Genomic DNA, 14,566 nt, shown 5'->3' with positions numbered 1-14,566 from the left:
TCGTGACGGTCTCTGCTGGAGACGTGGACTGAACCATCTCCAAAGTATGCACACAGAGACCGACACACCTTGAAGGCCCACACCCATCATACCCATTTGCACAAGGAATCAGCCATTGGAGGCCAGAAAACTGGGAAAAGCAGCGTACACTTGCACAAGACAGTCAAGTAAAACACGTAAACAATGTCCACTAGCCCCATCTCTCGAGGGCACATGAGCACAATCCATACCATTGGCTTTGGTGTCACATCCAACCTGCTCTGGGCATTTATCTGCGGCTGTGAATGCAGGGGGTGTAGGGTTTTAGTTGCATACTGATAGGGATGAGTGTGCCCTGGGTGGAAATGGCGCTCACTTTTACCGGTACATATATTGCTATTATGCTTTGATATATGGTGCCCAGGGAGGAGGTAATCACCCAACACCCCCAATTCAGATCCAAGGATCTGTACAATTCAAATCAAGCCCTGGTATACATACAGATAGGGTTTTAAGTTAATAATTTGTATCAGATAAACAAGCATGGCTCATATAAACAGATTTAATGTTTTTTTTATTGTAGCTCCAGCCAACACGTGTTTCGTCAATCAGGACAAGGGACACGCGACTTCCTCAGGGCTTTATGTATACAGGAAATATTGTCGAGCCTTCTGGCTGGCTATAGTTCCGTCCCAACCTAATGTGGCTGGAAAAGTTCAAGGGGAGTATTTCCTTCTGTCCTCAATGTATCCGATACATACAAATCACTATTGTGTCTGTCTGTCCTTAGTAGACGGCGTATTGTGGCCATTAAGCAAGCGATGTGTGTGGCAGCGACGTAGAAGGTTCTGATCTCGGCACCTCAGTATGGCCGTTAAGCTAATGCCACAATATGCCATCTACTAAGGACGGACAGACACAATACTGATTTGAATAGAATAGTAAGCAGTAATAGCTGGCCGCAAGACCAAAACAGCAGTGCATAGGCAAGAAAATGCAATGAAATGACATAATGTTGCCAGGCAGGTAATAACAATAATAATAATAATCATATAGGCGGAGGGGAGTAAAGAGGCTCACCTTATTCAAAAAGATCGCGAAGCACCGCTTGGCCCACTGCCATATCAGCTTCGTTGATCGTCTCAAGGCAGTAATGTCTCGTGAAAGTGTGCCTGCTGGACCACGTAGCTGCTCGACATATTTGGTGAATCGGCACACCAGCAAACAGGGCAGTAGAGGATGACATCGCCCTGGTGGAATAAGCTCTCACTGAAGAGGCTTGCCGGCTTTCTCATGACAGAAAGAAATTGCTGAAGAAATCCAACGTGCAATGGTTGGCTTGGTAACAGAACGCCCTTTGCGCATGCGTCCGTAAGCAACAAACAGTTGATCAGACCTACGAAAGGGCGCTGTCCTGTCGATGTAGAATTTAAGGTATCTTTTAACGTCCAGTGAATGCAAATGTTGCTCCGCTGGAGATTGAGGATTGGCGAAGAAAGTTTTCAAGAACACTGGTTCATGGAGGTGAAAGTCAGTTGGCACCTTAGGCATGAAAGCCGGATTGGTGCGAAGCAAAACACAGTCCGATTTGAATTGAAGGAAAGGAGGTTTAATGGTAAAGGCATGGATATCACTCACGCGACGTGAAGAGGTCAAGGCAAGAAGAAGGGCCACCTTCCAGGTTAAAAATGTAAAATCCTATTTGTGGATGGGCTCAAAGGGCGCCTTCATCAATTGTGCCAAAACAACATTGAGATGCCAGGTAGGAGGAGGACGCTGAATGGGCGGAAACTTCCTGAACAGGCCTTTGGAAAATTGCCGAATGACTCTGTAAGAGCAGAGAGAGGAAGACCCATCTTGCCGGAAACGAGATATTGCCGCCAGGAAAACCTTCAAGGTGGAGTGGGAAAGTCATGATTGAGCCAGCTGCAGAAAGAACGGCAGAAGCTGAGCAGCAGGAGTGGAATGGACGGGATGAATGTTGGCAGCTGCACACCAGTGACAGAACCTTTTCCACTTTAGCTTGTAAGTCTTTACTGTAGACGGAGCGCTCGCATTGGCAAGAACCTCTCTACATGCTGGCAAAATATTCAACTGGGCAAATTCAAGGTGCTCAGGTTCCAGGCCGATAATCTGAGAGAGGAGGGGTCCGGATGACAGAGCCGACCCTCGTCCATCGTGAGGAGATCCGCTCGAGGATGAAGGAGGATGGGTTCGCACTGTGAGAGAAGCAGCAGTTCTGAGGACCACGCTTGTCGAAGCCATCTGGGAGCGATCAGGAAAATGTGGCACGGCTGTCTCCGCATTTTCCACAACACCTGAGGAACCAGCTGAATTGGCGCAAAAGCGTAGGCGAATAGATTGCACCATCCATCAAAAGGGCATTCCCGGATGTCCCTTGATGGGGAAGCCAGCTTGCATAGGACGGGCATTTCCGGTTCACAGGGCTCGCAAAGAGATCATCTTTCGGCTGTGGGGTCGTCCGAACATGGAAGTCCAGAGTCGGCTGATGCAACTCCCACTCGTGGGTCGAGGACGCGGACCTGCTGAGGGAATCCGCCAGGATGTTGGAGATGCCTGGTAGGTGAACCGCTGTCAGGGTAATCTGGTGACGAAGTGCCCAGTCCCAGATACTCTGTGCCAGCTGAGAGAGGAGCGGTGACTTGGTGCCACCCTGCTTGTTTACATACTGGATACTGGTGATATTGTCGGTCTGAATGAGCACCGCTTCTCCCTGAAGCAGAAGATGGAATGATTTGAGCGCCAGGAAGATGGTCATTAGGTCCAGCCTGTTGATGTGCCAGGAACGTTGAGACAGGGTCCATTTGCCCTTTATGGATAGCCCCTGAAGATGTGCGCCCCATCCTTCCAGGGAGGCATCCGTGGTAAGGACGAGTTCAGGAGCGATGGTGAGGAAGGAAGTACCGGCAGCGATGTTCGACGGCTGAACTCACCATTGGAGAGCGGACCGCATCCGAGTGATCACCCGGACCAGATCGTAGAAAGAGCCGGTGACCTGACGCCACTGCTTGTCCAATTCCTCCTGAATGGGATGACTCTTGAGCCTGCAATTTGGGATCATGGAGATGCAGGAGGCCGCCATCCTAAGAAAGGATTTCAATACACGAACTGAAACGGACTCTTTTGAACGGAGGAGAGTCACCATGCGTAGAATCCGTAGCGGACGCTGGTGAGACACCAATGCTTTCGCCAGTGCAGTATTCAGAGTGGCGCCCAGAAAAGTTCTGCAAGGAGCTGGATCGACCTGAGACTTCTCGTTGTTAATGGAGAGACCGAGAGAGGGGAACAGAGTGACAGAATCGAGTGTCCAAAGACGCCTGATGGCGGGATTGCGACTTGATGAGAAAGTCGTCCAGGTAGGGAAAGATTTGAACTCCCTTCAAACGTAGGTATGCCACCACCAGAGCCAGGACCTTCGTGAAGACGCGAGGGGCGGAGCGAAGGCCGAAAGGCAGAACCTTGAACTGAAAGTCTCTGCGCACTACCCGAAAGCGCAAGTACTTCCGGTGTCTTGAAGTATTGGCACGTGAAAATATGCGTCTTGGAGATCGATGGTGGTCATGAAGTCGTCCTTCGAGAGAAAACTGAGAACTTCCGCGAGCGTGAGCATGCGGAAGGTTGGTACTTCAGATACTTGTTCAGGGCTCGCAAATCGAGGATTGGACGCCAGTCGCCGGAATTCTTGAGGACGAGAGAAAAACCGGGAATAGAATCCCATCCCCTTCCGACACTTGGGAACCACTTTGATGGCACCTTTCTGAATCATGAGTCGAATCTGTTGAAAGAGCTCCTTGAGGTGAGCTGGAGGTGGATCAGTTGGAGGAGTGTTTGGAGGGAACTTGACAAACTCCAAAGCATGGCTCTTTGATACAATGTCCAGCACCCAATGGTCCGAGGTGATTGAAGACCATTTAGAAAAGGGAGATTCGACCTCCAACTTTGAGCGGGGAAGGCAAGTCATTGCTTCTTAGAAGCGGAACCTCTGAGGCAAGATTTTCCTCTGTAAGATTTTGAAGACTGCTGCCGATAGGACTGCTGGGACTAAGAGGAATATCTTTGATTTCCTTGGCCATAGGAACAGTACTGGGTGGATCCACCATGAAAAGAAGAGGTGGTGCCACGTCCATGCGCACCACGAAAAGGCGGCTTGCGGAATTGTAAAGTGCCCAGGGCACGACCCGTTTTGGTGTTTTTATGGTTTGCAGCGCATCGTCCACATGCTGGCCAAAAAGCGATTCGCCGTCATAGGGCATGTCGAGGATTTTTGACTGAACTTCCTGGCGAAAAGAGGTGGAACGAAGCCAGCCCTAACGGCGTAAGACGGCTGCTCCCGCAAGCTGACGAAAACCAGTGCACGCAATGTCCACAGAGCAGTCGATAATATCTGAGGATGCTCTCTCTCCCTCTTGAAGAATTTTGAGAGCCTCTGCTCTGGAGGGCTCAGGAATGAGGTCGATAAACGAAGACATATCTGACCACATCTGGCGGTCGTAGCACCCCAGAATGGCCAGAGAATTTGCAGCCCTCACGGTGGTAGAAGCCATAGTGGAAAACTTGCGGCCAATGGCGTCAAGCCGACGTCCTTCACGGTCAGGAGGAGCGGTAATAGGAGACAACGGATTCCTGGAACGACGCTGCGCGGCCTGGGTGATCACGGAATCAGGCTTAGGTTGCGCCACCAAGCAAGCCGGGGAACCCTGGGGTGCTCTATATTTCTTCTCCAAACGAGGAAGAAGTGGCGGAATCGAATTTGGCATCTGCATCAATTTGACTCCTTCGTTCCAAAAGAAATCAATTATGGGTACTGCCCGGACCTGTGTGAAAGGCTGACTCTTGAAGTCATAAAGAAAGCAGTCCTCGTCCTTCGTGACCATAGGAAGCTTAAAGCGCTGCGCCGCTCATTCCATAAGCTTGTGGAAACTAGCTATGTCCACAGGACGGGAATCGCCTTGTACCGAAGGAGGCGGAGACGGTGTCTGGACCTGATAATCATCCCAATCCGCCATGTTTCCATCATCGTCATCAACTTCGCCGTCCTCTCTGTCTGGGCGAACGTCATCATCTTCATAAACAGTTGCTTGTACTTGAATAGAGGTTGATGGGGCAGAAGACACCGCAGGCCCCGGCAATGAAGTAGTGGGAGGAGCCACTGTAATTACAGGCACCGTTGGTGGAGGAGACCCCTGATGAGACGTTGGAAAACGTCTATTGTAATCCTCCAGCATATATTGGAGATTCGAAATGAGGGAAAGGGGTATTTCAGCTGCCGGAACCTGAACAGAAGGTTCCACCTCCTGGAAATAAGAATCTTCTTGTTCATCCCCGTAATCCTGACATTTAATGACTAGCTCTGAAGGACTTCGAGCTTGCCGGAATCTATCATCGTCCTCCTCATCTAAACCCGAGTCATGCTCTGAACCTGTGGCAAAAAGAGGTGACGGAGGCTGAGGATGACTCGGAAGTGAAAGCTGTTTCAAAGGCACCTGTCGTCGCTGGTGCAGAGGGTCAAGCATTGGAGGCCCAGAAGCTGATGAAGAAAATGGCACCAGAGGCACTGAGGCAAAGGTAGATGTCGACGACGATAACAGCGTCGACGGAACAATCACCGTCGACGAAACAGTCGACGGCAAGAGCACAGCCACCGACGAAGACGCCGTCGACGGAGCTGTCGGTGTTGGAACTGTCGTCGACGGAGCAGCTGTCGACGGGACGACCGCCTACAGAGCCGACATCGATGGAGCCGCCGACGATGGAGCACCCGCCGACAAAGAGGCTATCTTCACTGCAAGCGTCAACGAAGATTTTGACGTCGATGAGGTCTTCTTCTTTGACGTCGACGAGGAGATTGGGATCGTCGACGAGACTGATTTAAAGCTGACACATACCATCGTCGACACTGAGGACGTCAACGCAGCCGCCGTCGACGATCCGCTGGCACAAGTCGTCATCACTGTCGTCGTCAGTGCACTGGAGACGGCAGATTTCGTCGTCGGAACGACCGTCGACGAGTCCGTCGACGATTTAGCATGTTTTTTAGAGGAAACATGCGCAGAAGGAGATGAGGGCGCCGGAGAGTCACATCTCGAGGGCGCAGGCGTAGCAGGAGGTGGTGGAGACACAACAGGAGCCTTCTGGAGAGGAAGCTTCCTCTTCTTCAGAAAACTCCTGAACACTGCTACGCTTAGAAGTAGCTCTAGACACACCGGACGCAAGGCTTTCTGCATCAGAGAGAGGTGATTCCTTATCCTTCAACCTCTGCAACCACAGGAGAAGACGCCCCTCCCTGTCTTTAAGGGTCTTGGTCGAAAATGTCCTGCAGATTTGACATTTTCCTACTTCATGCTCTGGATAGAGGCAGTAAATACACTTCTTGTGAGGGTCCTCTGAGAAGAGCCGCAACTTCCCACAAGAAGAACAGGGACGAAACAAAGACTTCTTACTTGAAGACATCTCAGAAAACTGAAGAAAATCCATAAAGAAGTTGAAAACTGAGCAGAGCTCAGGGAGACTCCCTTCACACGACGTGCGGTAGAAAATCTGAGGGCCTGAGCCTCTGAGGAGAAGGTTCTAGAGGGGTGCTTGTGCCTGATTGGCTGCAGTTTGGACTAACATAATGACATGGATATGCTATAAAGAGGTTTCTTTTTCTCCTATGTATTCCTATGTGTTAATGCTAACCTTGGTACTTATCACATAAAATCCAAAACCAGAAATACTTATATGTTTTTATATACATATATTATTTGGATTTTATTGCTATTTTATTTACCGTGGGGCTCCCACTTCCACGACGGGGAATATTCAATCATGTGAATCTATGAAAGGCACCCCAAAACTGGAGAAGAACACAATAAATCTGTTTATATGAGCCATGCTTGTTTATCTGATATAAGTTATTAACTTAAAACACTATCTGTATGTGTGCCAGGGCTTGATTTGTAGTGTTTTAGTTTCAATGGACAGAGGCTGGTAGTAGCCAGCACCATTTAACTTTTATTTTAGCTACGATTGGCAGAAGCAGCTCAGAATAGCCATAATAAAGATGCCCTTTTCATACAGCAATACGATTTCAACCAACTAATACTTCACCAGTAAGGAATTAAAGCAGTCGAGGTAAAGAGCCTTAAGCTGCCAGCACTGTGAAACCATTCTGCAAGAGAAGTAAAATATCAGCACCCTAAATGTTGCTGCCAACCTGTGTGGCAAGGATGAAACCCCCTCTCTGAAGGATGGTGCAGGTCTGAATGCTGCAGCTGAACCTGCCAGTGCTGTTGATTCTCTTCTAGAGGGTGGTGCAGGAGTATTAAAGTAGAAGCCCAGGGAGGGTGCCCTCTCCTCAGTCCCCTAGTTTCAAAGACTGCTCTAATGCAAGTGTGCCTCCGCATCCCACATCACACAAACTCCGCTTTAAAAGTGAGATTTAAATTGGGGGAGGTGGACACTTCTTAGTCTAACATCAAACATTATTTTAATAGCAAGGCATGCATGGGAGGGGGTTCTGCAGCACAGACTGCTCCCTCCAATCCCAAGGCATGCATGGGAGGGGGCTCTGCAGCACAGACTGCTCCCTCCAATCCCAAGGCATGCATGGGAGGGGGCTCTGCAGCACAGACTGCTCCCTCCAATCCCAAGGCATGCATGGGAGGGGGCTCTGCAGCACAGACTGCTCCCTCCAATCCCAAGGCATGCATGGGAGGGGGCTCTGCAGCACAGACTGCTCCCTCCAATACCAAGGCAGGCATGGGGGGGGTTCTGCAGCACAGACTGCTCCCTCCAATCCCAAGGCATGCATGGGAGGGGGCTCTGCAGCACAGACTGCTCCCTCCAATCCCAAGGCATGCATGGGAGGGGGCTCTGCAGCACAGACTGCTCCCTCCAATCCCAAGGCATGCATGGGAGGGGGCTCTGCAGCACAGACTGCTCCTTCCAATCCCAAGGCATGCATGGGAGGGGGCTCTGCAGCACGGATTGCTCCCTCCAATCCCAAGGCATGCATGGGAGGGGGCTCTGCAGCACAGACTGCTCCCTCCAATCCCAAGGCATCCATGGGAGGGGGCTCTGCAGCACACACTGCTCCCTCCAATCCCAAGGCATGCATGGGAGGGGGCTCTGCAGCACAGACTGCTCCTTCCAATCCCAGGGCATGCAGTAGAGAGGCACTTCCCAGTACCATGGTCCATACACAGTCTCGAAGCAGCAGGTTTCCCCTCTACTTACCCTGGGGATCCACCTCTTTGGAGATCTTCAAGGCATCGGAGTTGGCCAGATCCGAGTTCGCCGGGGAGACGGCGAGGATAAGAGCGTTATCTTTGGTCACAAACTGCATGAGCATGTCCCGGATCTGGAACTCAATGTCGACCGGTTGGTCCCCGACAGGGACCTTGGTCATGCCAGGGAGGTCCACCAGAGTGAGGTTCAGCACTGGGGATGACAAGAAGTTTCACAAAGCATTTCAATGACAGTCACTTAGGACATTTGTAGTGCGCATTATAGAGCCAAAGCGTAAGTAACCCGTCACAACAACTCTTCCCCACACTTCGCTTCCCAGATCAGCACTCTTGAGCCCTCAACGTCTAATATGAATCTTCCAAATGCAGACTTAGAACATCATATCTGGTGGAATCATTACTGTGCACATTACAATTCAGAAAGTAAGGGCTGGTCAAGTTCTACTGAACCTCATGCAACATAGCTTGCATCCTGCTCATGCAACAAATGAATCCAGAATCTGCCAAAGGGATGGTTGCGTTACAGACTCTACCCTTGAACACCAGTTTCAGTCGCAGAGAATATACAAAGAACAGTGAAAGAGGTTCTGAAATGATGGCTTCACCTCTCATGACCATGCCAGCACCCACACAATAAATGCTCACCATTGGGAGAATAAACTCGCAAGTTGATGGGGACAGGAGAAATTCCTTTGTTGGAACCAGTAACCCGATCCGTTTCTGCCTCGATTTCCTGGCGAATTTCATCAAAATCCGTGAATTTCTTCCCCTTGCAGTGGAGGAACTCGCCATATTCTAGTTAAGAATAAAAAGAAGTCACTGTAAATGTACATCGCTGGTGGAAAGTGCTTTAGGATGCCACCAGCATTGACAACAAAACAGAATCAGATCAGAATCAAAGGCCGTGTGCTTAACCCAGGGAAGCAGAACTAAGCTGGGACCAGGGATAATCAAGAGGATAATCAAGGAATATGTGCACTGCAACCAGAGGAAGCTCCACCGTGATACCAGGGCACAAGGAAGTCAAGATCTATATGTGCCGTCACTAAGAGAAAGCTCCACCGTGGAGCTCAGGACATCAGAATCAACGTGTGTAGTAACAGGACAGTTCCTACTGTGGAAATCGGGGATTGTCAGGGCTTCAAGGGCTGTGAGTGCAGCAACCAATGGAAGCGTCCACCATGGACATATGGGAGAGGCAGGACTTCAAGGGATATGATCCCAGCAACCAAGGGAAGGGCCCACCATGGACATATGGGAGAGGCAGGGCTTCAGGGGATAGGATCCCAGCAACCAAGGGAAGGGCCCAGAATGGACATATGGGAGAGGCAGGGCTTCAGGGGATAGGATCCCAGCAACCAAGGGAAGCGCCCACCATGGAGATAAGGGAGAGAAAGGACTTCAAGGGATATGATCCCAGCAACCAAGGGAAGGGCCCACCATGGACATATGGGAGAGGCAGGGCTTCAGGGGATATGATCCCAGCAACCAAGGGAAGGGCCCACCATGGACATATGGGAGAGGCAGGGCTTCAGGGGATAGGATCCCAGCAACCAAGGGAAGGGCCCACCATGGACATATGGGAGAGGCAGGGCTTCAGGGGATATGATCCCAGCAACCAAGGGAAGGGCCCACCATGGACATATGGGAGAGGCAGGGCTTCAGGGGATATGATCCCAGCAACCAAGGGAAGGGCCCACCATGGACATATGGGAGAGGCAGGGCTTCAGGGGATATGATCCCAGCAACCAAGGGAAGGGCCCACCATGGACATATGGGAGAGGCAGGGCTTCAGGGGATATGATCCCAGCAACCAAGGGAAGGGCCCACCATGGACATATGGGAGAGAAAGGACTTCAAGGGATAGGATCCCAGCAACCAAGGGAAGGGTCCACCATGGACATATGGGAGAGAAAGGACTTCAAGGGATATGATCCCAGCAACCAAGGGAAGCGCCCACCATGGACATATGGGAGAGGCAGGGCTTCAGGGGATATGATCCCAGCAACCAAGGGAAGGGCCCACCATGGACATATGGGAGAGAAAGGACTTCAAGGGATAGGATCCCAGTAACCAAGGGAAGGGCCCACCATGGACATATGGGAGAGGCAGGGCTTCAGGGGATATGATCCCAGCAACCAAGGGAAGGGCCCACCATGGACATATGGGAGAGAAAGGACTTCAAGGGATAGGATCCCAGCAACCATGGGAAGGGCCCACCATGGACATATGGGAGAGGCAGGGCTTCAGGGGATAGGATCCCAGCAACCAAGGGAAAGGCCCACCATGGACATATGGGAGAGGCAGGGCTTCAGGGGATAGGATCATAGCAACCAAGGGAAGGGCCCACCATGGACATATGGGAGAGGCAGGGCTTCAGGGGATAGGATCCCAGCAACCAAGGGAAGCGCCCACCATGGAGATCAGGGAGAGAAAGGACTTCAAGGGATATGATCCCAGCAACCAAGGGAAGGGCCCACCATGGACATATGGGAAAGGCAGGGCTTCAGGGGATAGGATCCCAGCAACCAAGGGAAGGGCCCACCGTGGACATGTGGAGAGGCAGGGCTTCAGGGGATATGAGCACAGAAGCACAGCAAAGCCCAGCAATAGCAAATAAGGGAACAAGTGTCATGCTTTGAGAATCCCCTACGCTGTCCCTTTAAGAAACCTGGTATGTAAGGAACCAGGAAACAGGGATCGACGCTTCACGTTCCTGCGTCAAGCTTCCCTTGTTTCCGGTTCCGTTCCTGTTTCCCAGTATTCGTAGTTCTTGGTTCTGTTTGCTGTTGTCCGCTGTTTCAGCGTGTAGCGTTCCCCTGCACCAACTATCAGTGGGCTCGCATACGCTCTGGGTTATACGGCGCCTTTCTGCCTTTGGCGTACTCTGTTGTGTGCCCCGCCCGGCGGCCGGGCTTTGCTCCGCCATCCGGCCGGGCATTGCTCTGTGCGACTTGCTCTTGGCTCTCCTCTCCCCTACTCCTTGTGCCCCGCCCGGCGGCCGGGCTTCGCTCCGCCATCCGGCCGGGCACGGCTCCGTTCTCTGTTTTGCGGAGAACACGTTCACGGCTCATTTGTGAACTTCTGAGTATAGCGCTGACACTCAGTTCCACCCGGCGGCCGGGCTTTGCTCCGCCATCCGGTGGGACTAGTCTCCCTTTTTTGCTTCCCAATATTTCTGTTTACGCCAGACAGCCGGGTTTGTGCTCCGCTGTCCGGTGTGGTGTTTTTCCCTTTTTTCCTTTTGTCATTTCAGCCTTCCTGTTTTCCTGTTACCTTCATTGAAGTACCCCATATTCACTACTGGAGAATTCCATCAGCCATCATTGTCTCCCCCCTTCTTTCCTTGTTTTGTTTCCCTGTTTTCCCCTGGCGTGTCTCTCGTACTCTAGTGCTTGATAGAGTCGGAAGACCGTAGGGGAAGGCTGTGGACTACTCTTCGGATTCCTGACGCTCCTGTGGAACCAGCCTGCAATCCTTACAGAACGTGAAGCCCAAGTGGTACGTTCTGCCCGAGCGTCATGGATCTCGAAGCAGTGACCCTAGCAGACCTAGCTGGAATGTTAGGTAATCTACAAGTAGAAACGCAAACCCTAATGGCAAGGATGGACACCCTCCAGAGACAGCAGCCCTCGGGAGCCTCTGGAGGGGGTACATCAGTAGTACAAGTGACTACCCCCCCTGTCATTCCTCTGGCACCACCTGAGAGGTTTACAGGAGACGCAAAACGATGCGCTGCCTTCCTTAGCCAGTGTCAATTACACTTTTCTTGCAAAGCAGCTTGTTTTCCCTCTGATCAGGCCAAGGTAGCCTTTGTGATTTCTTATCTTAGCGGGTCAGCTGCGGATTGGGCAATTCCATTAGTTGACAGGGATGATCCTTTGTTACACAGTTACCCGGCTTTTAGGCGAGAGTTCCGCAAATTATTCGACAGACACATGTACACACATTCTGCTGACACCGAGTTACTAGACCTCAAACAGGGTACTCAAGATTTGGTATCTTACATAACCAGGTTTCGTAGCTTGGTGGTCGAATCTGAATGGCCTGAAGCAAAACAGAGTACCATGTTTTATAGGGGTTTGCGAGAGGAATTAAAAGACGCTCTCTCTCAAATAGTAGACCTTCCCACTTCCTGTTCAGCTTTGATAGATTTGGTGGTAAAGATTGATCATCGCTGTCAAGAAAGAAGAAAAGAGAGAGGGAAATATGAATACCGATATGCTAGCACTAAAGAGAAAAAGAGCACCCCTGAGAAGGCCGGAGAAGACTGCGAACCTATGCAGATAGGTGTAGTCAGAGGGCCTTTGACTGTAGAAGAGAGACAGAGGAGAAGAGCTCTTAGACTATGTCTTTATTGCGGTAAAGCAGGGCATTTTTTGCGGGAATGCCCGGTGAAACCCAAAGCCACACAATCCAAGGTACAGGGAAACTAGCAAGCCTGGGTTCTTGTGAGACAAGGAACCCAGGTAGGTCTGGTCTTACAGTCTCTTCTTCTGAGATTAACACCACTCCCACGAACCATCTATATATTGCAGTACATATGACTCAGGGGGCGCTTGGTCTACATGTATTGGTAATGATCGATTCGGGGGCGTCTGGAAATTACATGGATCAAGATTGGGCAAAAGAAAATCTGGTAGCCTATACTACAAGAGAGACACCCAGTATAGTTACCACAATAGACGGTAGTCCGCTTATTTCCGGCCCCGTAACCCAATGTACCAGTCCTATTCGCATGACTATCGATCCCGATCATCAGGAAGAAGTGGTGTTCGATTTAATTTGTTCACCACAGTTCCCAGTATTACTAGGTATCCCATGGTTGAGAACCCAAAACCCTGTAATTAATTGGGAAACGTCTACAGTCACCTTTCCTTCTGTCGTATCCTCACCCGTAGCAGGGGCAGTTGTAGAAGGCTTGAGTATGAACCACGACAGTCATGAGCCTAGTACTCCCTTACCACTATGTTACCGAGATCTACAAGCAGTCTTTGATGCTAAGGAAGCTGAGGTTCTTCCCCCACACAGAGTCTATGACTGCCGCATAGATTTAGAGGCAGGAGCTAGGATTCCTTGCAGCAGAGTTTACGCCCTTACGGAAAAGGAGAATGTGTATCTACGGGATTATCTGGATTCCATGCTTCAGAAAGGGTTCATTCGGCAATCACGGTCCCCGGCCTCTTCTTCTTTATTCTTCATTCCGAAACGTGAAGGGGGTCTGCGATGCTGCATAGATTATCGGAAGTTGAATGATGTCACAATCAAGAACCGTTACCCCCTGCCTCTCATCGCCTCCCTCCTTGACAAGATACGCAATGCCCAATATTTCACCAAGTTAGATCTACGTGGAGCTTACCATCTTGTGCGTGTCAAGGAGGGTGACGAATGGAAAACAGCCTTTTGCACCAAGTATGGTCTTTATGAATATCTCGTGATGCCCTTTGGGCTATGCAACGCCCCTGCGGCGTTTCAATTTTTTATCAACGAGGTGTTGAAGGACATGCTTGAGATCTATGTAATTGCCTACATAGATGATTTGTTGATCTTTTCCTGTAACCTGACAGATCACAAACAACATGTTCGCAATGTGTTGGAACGACTGTTTGACAACCGATTGTATTGCAAACTGGAAAAGTGTACCTTTCACACTAAAGAAGTACCCTTTTTGGGATATGTCGTATCCCCTAGAGGCCTTAGCATGGATATCTCCAAGGTAGAGGCAGTGTTGGCATGGCCAGCTCCTCGGTCAGTAAAGGAAATTCAAAGCTTTCTGGGCCTAGCGAACTTTTATCGACGGTTTATCCGTGACTTCTCCACCTTGATATCACCTGTCACTGCACTGTTGAGGAAGGGCGTTCCCTTTGTGTGGTCCGATGAAGCAGAAAGTTCTTTTCGTCTGCTGAAGAAGGCGTTTACAAGCGCTCCTGTCTTGCGTTATCCAGACCCTGCATTGCCCTTTGTAGTGGAAGTGGATGCTTCTCAAGTGGCGGTGGGTGGTGTACTGTCGCAAGCGGATGCGGTGACTGGCGAATGCCATCCGGTCGCTTTCTTCTCACATAAGTTCACCCCTGCTGAATACAATTATGCCATAGGAGATAAGGAATTGTTGGCCATTAAGAAAGCGTTTGAGGAGTGGAGACAGTATCTCTTGGGGGCTAGGTATCCTGCTGTAGTATATACAGACCACAGAAACCTCCAGTACCTCAAATCTGCTAAAGCCCTATCCATGAGACAGTTACGCTGGTCCCAATACTTTAGTGAATTTGACTTCACCGTCCAATACAGACCGGGGATAAAAAACGGCAAGGCGGATGCCCTGTCTCGGTTGGGTTTTG

The 14,566-nt window shown here is 50.5% G+C and overlaps 1 protein-coding gene across 10 annotated transcripts in view; it reads right to left on the bottom strand.

The window, feature by feature from the left end:
- DNM1 (dynamin 1) overlaps window positions 1–14,566 on the bottom strand; it is a 742,836-nt gene that overhangs the window by 444,669 nt on the left and 283,601 nt on the right. For all 10 annotated transcript variants that reach the window (XM_078646632.1, XM_078646628.1, XM_078646630.1 and 7 more), the window contains exons 3-4: window positions 8,874–9,023; window positions 8,218–8,421 (exon numbers count right to left, since the gene is read on the bottom strand). In XM_078646632.1, coding sequence (XP_078502758.1) covers window positions 8,218–8,421; window positions 8,874–9,023 — 354 coding nt within the window. The remainder of the gene's footprint in view (window positions 1–8,217; window positions 8,422–8,873; window positions 9,024–14,566) is intronic.

This window comes from Lissotriton helveticus, chromosome 5_2 (genome assembly GCF_964261635.1).
Source record: "Lissotriton helveticus chromosome 5_2, aLisHel1.1, whole genome shotgun sequence".
Taxonomy (NCBI): Eukaryota; Metazoa; Chordata; class Amphibia; order Caudata; family Salamandridae; genus Lissotriton; species Lissotriton helveticus.
The sequence above is the reverse complement of the archived record's forward strand: the minus strand, read 5'-3'. Positions and strand labels throughout refer to the sequence as shown.